Source organism: Drosophila miranda (genome assembly GCF_003369915.1).
Source record: "Drosophila miranda strain MSH22 chromosome Y unlocalized genomic scaffold, D.miranda_PacBio2.1 Contig_Y2_pilon, whole genome shotgun sequence".
NCBI classification, from domain to species: Eukaryota; Metazoa; Arthropoda; class Insecta; order Diptera; family Drosophilidae; genus Drosophila; species Drosophila miranda.
In genome coordinates this window covers 8,959,518-8,967,364 of record NW_022881614.1, presented here as the reverse complement: position 1 = coordinate 8,967,364, position 7,847 = coordinate 8,959,518, and the positions used below count along the sequence as shown (strand labels likewise).

Genomic DNA, 7,847 nt, shown 5'->3' with positions numbered 1-7,847 from the left:
AAGTGGAAAAACTGCGATCGGAGAATCAGGAACTGCAGCGCGAACTTTTCCATATATTAAAAACCTACATATCCACGCCAAATGAAATTCAACTTTCAACAGTTTCTACATTGCCAAATTTCCTGCCATTCTATGCAATTACAGAGGTTCCCGATGATCAAGACGTAATCACGACAAGCCGCCTTCGTAAAGAAGCGCCGATTGCTGCGTTCGACGATCATCCCAGCGTAGCTGCCAGCTGCGCCCAAGCAAGCATCTTCAAGAGGGCCGTTGGAAAAATAGCGGTTCTGCCCCTTCAGGATGGATCTGTTGAAAGCCTTTGCCTTCCAACGGGGGGTGAATGTTCGGAGCAGAACCCAGCCGATTAGCTGCATGCCAAATAGCACCTAATTCTTGGCCCTCAGCCGCTTATTTTGTTTGTTACTTATGTCTATGTCACTCATTTGTCTGTTAAAGCTTTGCGCTTGCTTGCCCTGCTAAACGCTCTCTGCCAGCTCGCTCTTCGCTATCTCCGCTTTGCGTCTGCCTACCGACGTCGGCCGAGCGAAGCTGCGCTTAGCGATCGGAGCGGCAATGTAAAGGGCAGGCAAGCCACACTTGCAATTTGGATGTCACGCATTAAAGAACATATCGTAGTTTTATTTCTGCGCCGAGTTTTATTTAATTCGAGATAGTTAGTCGGCCGATTGGGGATAAAAAACATTATCTCCACAATAAACAATTTCCTAAACGCAATTAAATAACATTTCTTTGGCATTTTAAGTTTTGATGCAAAAATCTAAAAAAAAAATATTTTGCCACTGACGCAATTCACTGCCTAAACTAAACAAAAAACCCGAAATAGAAACAACTAAATGCTAAAAAAAAACCTAAAAATTTTGAGTGACGCCAAAGCACAAATTCAAATATTAGCTACCTATAAACCTAATATTCTACCGCTATACTATGTCTACCTCGATCTACAGACCTATACAACGTGGCACTGGTCATCGTCAACTACCTCGCTATTGTGATTGGCATGGTGCTCACGGTGTACGGGACACACGAGAACGATTTCGTCCTTATCGTGAGTGGGTGCGACTTCAGCAGCTTCCTTCTTGGGCTCGTCATTCTTGGTGACATCGTCATCCTTCTGCGTGATCTTCTTGTCCTTGTTATCCAGTTGGATACCACTCGCGAGCACCAAACGATTCGCCAGCAGATGGTCGATAACATTGGGAATATTCTGCAGCGTCATGCCTTCGACGTCATTGAGTAACTCAAACAGTGGTGATGTCATGGGGCTGTGGTGCATCTTAGTGGCCGTCTCCATCATTGGGCTGGGCTGCAACAGCTGTTGCAACATGATGAATATCGGCGGTAGAACTGGCGAAGACGTGTGCATGCAACGGTACTTGTACGAGGTCATAGTGAGACCGCCGTGCGGATCATTTTCGGGCTCGTTCAAGAGGAAATCTTCGGCCATACGCTGGGGCACCATTTGCGGTTGATAGTCGAGTTCCTGTTGCACGCTATCATCCATCATGGTGGTGCGATGCAAGCCGGACAGTAAGCCCGTGATCAGTCCAATTGATGATCCCAATCGTGTCTTCTCGATTATGGGTCCGACTGGGCGTCACTGGGTCTGTTGTGGGGGTGACTGCAGGAGCTCCCGCGACGATTTCCTTGGAAGCATCTTGGCGAGTGGATGACTTTACCACTGCCTGGGGAGTGGCCGTAGTTTTCGCGGTTGTTGCTTCTCCCATCAATAAGCCAAAAGTGGATTACACAGCTGTGGCATTGACCGCATCCGCAGACAGGACATGGCTCTGGCCCATCCAAGGCTGCATCATCATCACAGCACCTAAACACCCCACAGAATGTTAGTATCGATTATAGACATCCGATGTGGCATCTTATACTTACACCAGAAGATCAGCCAAACATTGAACTTGGACATTATCAAAGAATCGATTATTATTGATTAAAGGCAGCTCTGCAAAACAAAAAACCAAAAAAATAACAAATAAAATTAGCTTGAAGTAAAAGTAACAAATTTGTATAATTTCTCCGTAAAATATTTGACAAAACTTTCGCAAAAATGTATTAAATTGTTGTGCCTAATTTCCGTAAAATATTTCACAAAACTGTTTCAAATAATTTTGAATTTTTTCTATCAGAACTCACTTTTTTTGTTTTGACTGGAACATGTGCTCGACACAAAGATAGAAATAGGAATGATTTTCGAACTGCTTCGAGCCTTGTAGCGGCGTTTTGACAGGCAGCTGGGGAGCAGGGAAAAGGTTACCAGGTACCCAAAAAACGAAAAAACCGATTTTCTAATTCTCTGGTGAAATTTTCCTCCTAGGTTGCTGCTGTCAAATGTGAGTTTGACTACTAACCATACATAGATACGGATCTACATGTGCCAGTTCATACACCGAATATGGCGCAAACGAACTTTCTGGATTAGATCGCAGGGTCTTCGGCTCTGGAGTGCGTCATCATAAGCCAGCCAACCATGGGAACCTACTCTCAAGAGAGATCACGAATTGATTATTTCTTCTAGGAGCATATTTCAGGATATATTTCCATAGCTTTGTGAGTGTGGATTATAAAGGGATTATGGCCCCCAAGCCTGTCGCCGCCAAGAGCCTCCTCCTGCTACGCCCCGAGGGCTCGCCCTCTCTTCCACTTAACTGTAATAATTGCTCACGTTCTCACGCGCTCTCATCGCCAGTTTCATACTCGTATCCATGGCTTCCCATGCCCTGTGTCTTTTTAAACCAATTAAGTAAAACAGTCCGACCAACAGCTCCAGCAGCAACAGCAAGTCAACCAGACCAGGTCAAAATGCTGCTCCTAGATGTGTGTAATTAGACGTGACTTCTCCTCAAGTTGTACTTCAGACTCCCATCCTACTCGTACCATCCTCCACTCTCGAAAGGAAAGGACTTAAAGCCTTCTTAGCGCTGTTGTTATTTCGAGCTTAATTGTGCGAGGGCATGCCCTCTGGGGGTTGTCGGGTTACTGCAGATTGGGGTTAGAGGCCCCGGCCATGAGGCTCGATGGTGGGATTAAAGAACCTTTCAATAGATAACCTATTGGCTCGATCCTTTATATGCCCCCTCCCATCAACCCCAAAGTCTCACCCACCACCAGCCTCAATTAACCACGGCGAAGCTTTCCATCGACACATTAGCATTAAGCGATTCTCTCCCTCCCCACCTAACCCCTCCCTCCTTATTCCGTGCCTAATCAGATTATCAGTTAACTCAGTCGCCACGAAAAACAGCTAATTTGTGCAGCGGAAATCACAGCAAAGAACACGGCAGTGGCAGCGACTGCGGCAGTGGCAGTGATAGTGGCAGCGGGCACAATCTGGTACGTGTTAGTTCCAGCCTCCGCCTCGGGTTTCCCTCCGTCGCAGGCTGTTGTTGAAATTGAAAATATGTCAAATAATTACACATTTTTATGGGAATTTTTCAATTTATATGCCGTCAAGTAAACGCTGCGTGCATATCACTCTATTGACGTGCAGATAGGTGAAGTTTTTCATTTTTCTATCGCCTTACTTCTGCTGCTACTTATTGACGATTATTTATGCAAATAACATACCTAAATTGACCTTGAAAAGCTTTTTCCGTTTGAAATGTAACCGACAATAGCTTTGGTAGATGGCGTGTTTCCCCTCAACGTCATCTATGGGTGAAGTAATGTTAATCGATTGTTCTATCGAAAAATGTCCAGCTGTTTTCCTGCGATTACCCGGTTGATTCAAATTGAAATTCGAATTTTTAAATCAATTAAATGAAGAGTATCTGCTTTTGAATTGAATGCGCTCATTGTTTTTATTTTCTTCTTTCTATAAATGCTAAGGAATCTGGTTACCTCGCTGACTTCCAATAATCTCTAATATAAACAATTTCCTAAACGCAATTAAATAACATTTGTTTGGCATTTTAAGTTTTGATGCAAAAAATCTAAAAAAAAATATTTTGACACTGACGCAATTCCCTGCCTAAACTAAACAAAAACCCGAAATAGAAACAACTAAATGCTTAAAAAAAACCTAAAAATTTTGAGTGACGCCAAGGCTCAAATTCAAATATTAGCTACCTATAAACCTAATATTCTACCGCTATACTATGTCTACCTCGATCTACAGACCTATACAACGTGGCACTGGTCAACAAGGATAACGTTATCGTCAACTATTTCGCCATTGTGATTGGCATGGTGCTCACGGTGTACGGGACACACGAGAACGATTTCGTCCTTATCGTGAGTGGGTGCGACTTCAGCAGCTTCCTTCTTGAGCTCGTCATTCTTGGAGACATCGTCATCCTTCTGCGTGATCTTCTTGTCCTTGTTATCCAGTTGGGTACCACTCGCGAGCACCAAACGATTCGCCAGCAGATGGTCGATAACATTGGGAATATTCTGCAGCGTCATGTCCTCGACGTCATTGAGTAACTCAAACAGTGGTGATGTCATGGGGCAGTGGTGCATCTTAGTGGCCGTCTCCATCATTGGGCTGGGCTGCAACAGCTGTTGCAACATGATGAATATCGGCGGTAGAACTGGCGAAGACGTGTGCATGCAACGGTACTTGTACGAGGTCATAGTGAGACCGCCGTGCGGATCGTTTTCGGGCTCGTTCAAGAGGAAATCTTCACCCATACGCTGGGGCACCATTTGCGGTTGATAGTCGAGTTCCTGTTGCACGCTATCATCCATCATAGTGGTGCGATGCAAGCCGGACAGTAAACCCGTGATCAGTCGAATTGATGATCCCAATCGTGTCTTCTCGATTATGGGTCCGACTGAGCCAGTCACTGGGTGTGTTGTGGGGGTGACTGCAGGAGCTCCCGCGACGGTTTCCTTGGAAGCATCTTGGCGAGTGGATGACTTGACCACTGCCTGGGGAGTGGCCGTAGTTTTGGCGGTTGTTGCTTCTCCCATCAATAAGCCAAAAGTGGATTGCACAGCTGTGGCATTAACCGCATCCGCAGACAGGGCATGGCCCTGGCCCATCCAAGGCTGCATCATCATCACGGCACCTAAACACCGCACAGAATGTTAGTATCGATAATAGGCAACATCCGATTTGGCCCTCTACTTACACCAGAAGATCAGCCAAACATTGAACTTGGACATTATCAAAGAATCGATTGTTATCGATTAAAGGCAGCTCTGCAAAACAAACGAGGGGGAACGTTGTGAGTTGCTGCGGACACCGCAACTCTACGGTTATACCCGATACTAAGTCAGTATGGCTCTCCTCCGGCAGACGCCGCTAATATTAAACGACACGACAAAGAGTGCGTGCGAGAGAGACAGAAAATCAGTCTGAGCGTGACGTCGGGCGCTGCGTCGCCACTGCAAATTGATTTGTTCCTATTGGCTATAAAAATGATCTGATCTGATCCAGATTCAGCCATCTGATAGATATGGTCATTATCTATGATTCTGCGTTTTTAGTTTTCTCGAATGTGAAATATTGTGGATGCAACAGATTTTCGTCCTTTGTGTAGGCGGAAGGAGGTGGGGCGAAATTTTGAGATACACGTTTTATAGTAACATCTAACAGGAGTGCGGATACCAAATTTGGTTACTCTAGCCTTAATAGTCTCTGAGATTTTTGAATATCCCCAGATTTTCGTCCTTTGCGGGGGCGGAAGGGGGTGTGGCGAAATTTTGAAACAAACTCGTCTCGGTCCGATTTATTAGGAGTGTGGATACCAAATTTGGTTGCTCTAGCTTTTATAGTCTCTGAGATCTAGGCGCTAATGTTTTACTCTAAGCAAAGCCGCCTATGGTACGTGTGTGTTAGAGAGAGACAGGGCGAGAAAAAATGAAAGTGTTTTCTTGATGCTGGCTATAATAATAATACGATCCAATTCATATTCCGCAGTCTTAAAGATATGGTCATTCTCTACAATTCTACGTTTTTGGTTTTCTCATATCTTTAAAATTGTGGATGCCACAGATTTTCGTCCTTTGTGGGGGCGGAAGTGGGCGGGGCGAAGTTTTGAAATATTTTTGTCGCAGTGACATATCACAGAAGTCTGGATCCAAAACATCGTTGCTCTAGCTCTTATGGTCTTTGAGCACTAGGCGCTGAAGGGGACGGACAGACGGACAGACGGACGGACGGACAGACGGACAGACAGACATGGCTCAATCGACTCGGCTATTGATGCTGATCAAGAATATATACTTTATGGGGTCGGAAACGATTCCTTCTGGACGTTACACACATCCACTTTTGCCACAAATCTAATATACCCCAATACTCATTTTGAGTATCGGGTATAACGAGGTGGAACGTTGAGTTGCTGCGGACACCGCAACTCTACAGTTATACCCGATACTAAGTCAGTATGGCTCTCCTCCGGCAGACGCCGCTAATCTTAAACGACACGACAAAGAGTGCGTGCGCGAGAGACAGAAAATCAGTCTGAGCGTGACGTCGGGCGCTGCGTAGCCAGTGCAAATTGATTTGTTCCTTTTGGCTATGAAAATTATCTGATCTGATCCAAATTCAGCTATCTGATAGATATGATCATTATCTATGATTCTGCGTTTGTAGTTTTCTCGGATCCTCAATATTGTGGATGCAACAGATTGTCGTCCTTTGTATAGGCGGAAGGAGGTGGGGCGAAATTTTGAGATACACGTTTTATAGTAACATCTAACAGGAGTGCGGATACCAAATTTGGTTACTCTAGCCTTAATAGTCTCTGAGATTTTTGAATATCCCCAGATTTTCGTCCTTTGCGGGGGCGGAAGGGGGTGTGGCGAAATTTTGAAACAAACTCGTCTCGGTCCGATATATTAGGAGTGTGGATACCAAATTTGGTTGCTCTAGCTTTTATAGTCTCTGAGATCTAGGCGCTAATGTTTTACTCTAAGCAAAGCCGCCTATGGTACGTGTGTGTTAGAGAGAGACAGGGCGAGAAAAAATGAGAGTGTTTTCTTGATGCTGGCTATAATAATAATACGATCCAATTCATATTCCGCAGTTTTAAAGATATGGTCATTCTCTACAGTTCTACGTTTTTGGTTTTCTCATATCTTTAAAATTGTGGATGCCACAGATTTTCGTCCTTTGTGGGGGCGGAAGTGGGCGGGGCGAAGTTTTGAAATATTTTTGTCGCAGTGACATATCACAGAAGTCTGGATCCAAAACATCGTTGCTCTAGCTCTTATAGTTTTTGAGCACTAGGCTCTGAAGGGGACGGACAGACGGACGGACGGACAGACGGACAGACGGACAGACGGACAGACAGACAGACAGAAAGGGCCCAATCGACTCGGCTATTGATGTTGATCAAGAATATATATACTTTATGGGGTCGGAAACGATTCCTTCTGGACGTTACACACATCCACTTTTACCACAAATCTAATATACCCCAATATTCATTTTAAGTATCGGGTATAAAAATTAACTTGAAGTAAAAGTAACAAATTTGTATAATTTCTCCGTAAAATATTTGACAAAACTTTCGCAAAAATTTATTAAATTGTTGTGCCTAATTTCCGTAAAATATTTCACAAAACTTTTTCAAATAATTTTGAATTTTTTCTATCAGAACTCACTTTTTTTTGTTTTGACTGGAACATGTGCTCGATACAAAGATAGAAATAGGAATGATTTTCGAACTGCTTCGAGCCTCGTAGCTGCGTTTTGACAGGCAGCTGGGGAGCAGGGAAAAGGTTACCACGTTACCCAAAAAACGAAAAAACCGATTTTCTAATTCTCTGGTGAAATTTTCCTCCTAGGTTTCTGCTGTCAAATGTGAGTTTGACTACTAACCATACATAGATACGGATCTACATGTGCCAGTTCATACACCGAA

General features: G+C 44.2%; 2 protein-coding genes across 3 annotated transcripts; both read right to left on the bottom strand.

Annotated features, from left to right (window-relative positions):
• Positions 1 to 649: 649 nt before the first annotated feature.
• Positions 650 to 7,605, bottom strand: LOC117193774. 2 transcript variants are annotated; one of them, XM_033398503.1, is made up of 4 exons: positions 7,588 to 7,605; positions 5,106 to 5,175; positions 4,142 to 5,042; positions 650 to 959 (listed from the first exon to the last, which is right to left on the bottom strand). In XM_033398503.1, exons 2-3 carry the CDS (start codon positions 5,137 to 5,139, stop codon positions 4,150 to 4,152), a joined length of 927 nt encoding a protein of 308 aa, XP_033254394.1. In that variant the 5' UTR covers positions 5,140 to 5,175; positions 7,588 to 7,605; the 3' UTR covers positions 650 to 959; positions 4,142 to 4,149. The 2 variants fall into 2 exon arrangements, with proteins under 2 accessions (XP_033254394.1, XP_033254393.1); XM_033398502.1 differs by lacking the exon at positions 650 to 959 and having other exon boundaries at positions 3,794 to 5,042.
• LOC117193775 lies at positions 942 to 2,244 on the bottom strand. Its single transcript, XM_033398504.1, has 3 exons — positions 2,167 to 2,244; positions 1,906 to 1,975; positions 942 to 1,843 (listed from the first exon to the last, which is right to left on the bottom strand). Exon 3 carries the CDS (start codon positions 1,523 to 1,525, stop codon positions 968 to 970), a length of 558 nt encoding a protein of 185 aa, XP_033254395.1. The 5' UTR covers positions 1,526 to 1,843; positions 1,906 to 1,975; positions 2,167 to 2,244; the 3' UTR covers positions 942 to 967.
• Positions 7,606 to 7,847: the final 242 nt, after the last annotated feature.

Bases quoted from the DNA above. Each gene is read 5' to 3' on its own strand.
- LOC117193775 (XM_033398504.1), bottom strand. From the start codon at position 1,525: ATGATGGATGATAGCGTGCAACAGGAACTCGACTATCAACCGCAAATG.
- LOC117193774 (XM_033398503.1), bottom strand. From the start codon at position 5,139: ATGTCCAAGTTCAATGTTTGGCTGATCTTCTGGT. The intron at 5,043-5,105 runs GTAAGTAGAGGG...TGCGGTGTTTAG, and splicing joins TGTTTGGCTGATCTTCTGGT to GTGCCGTGATGATGATGCAG.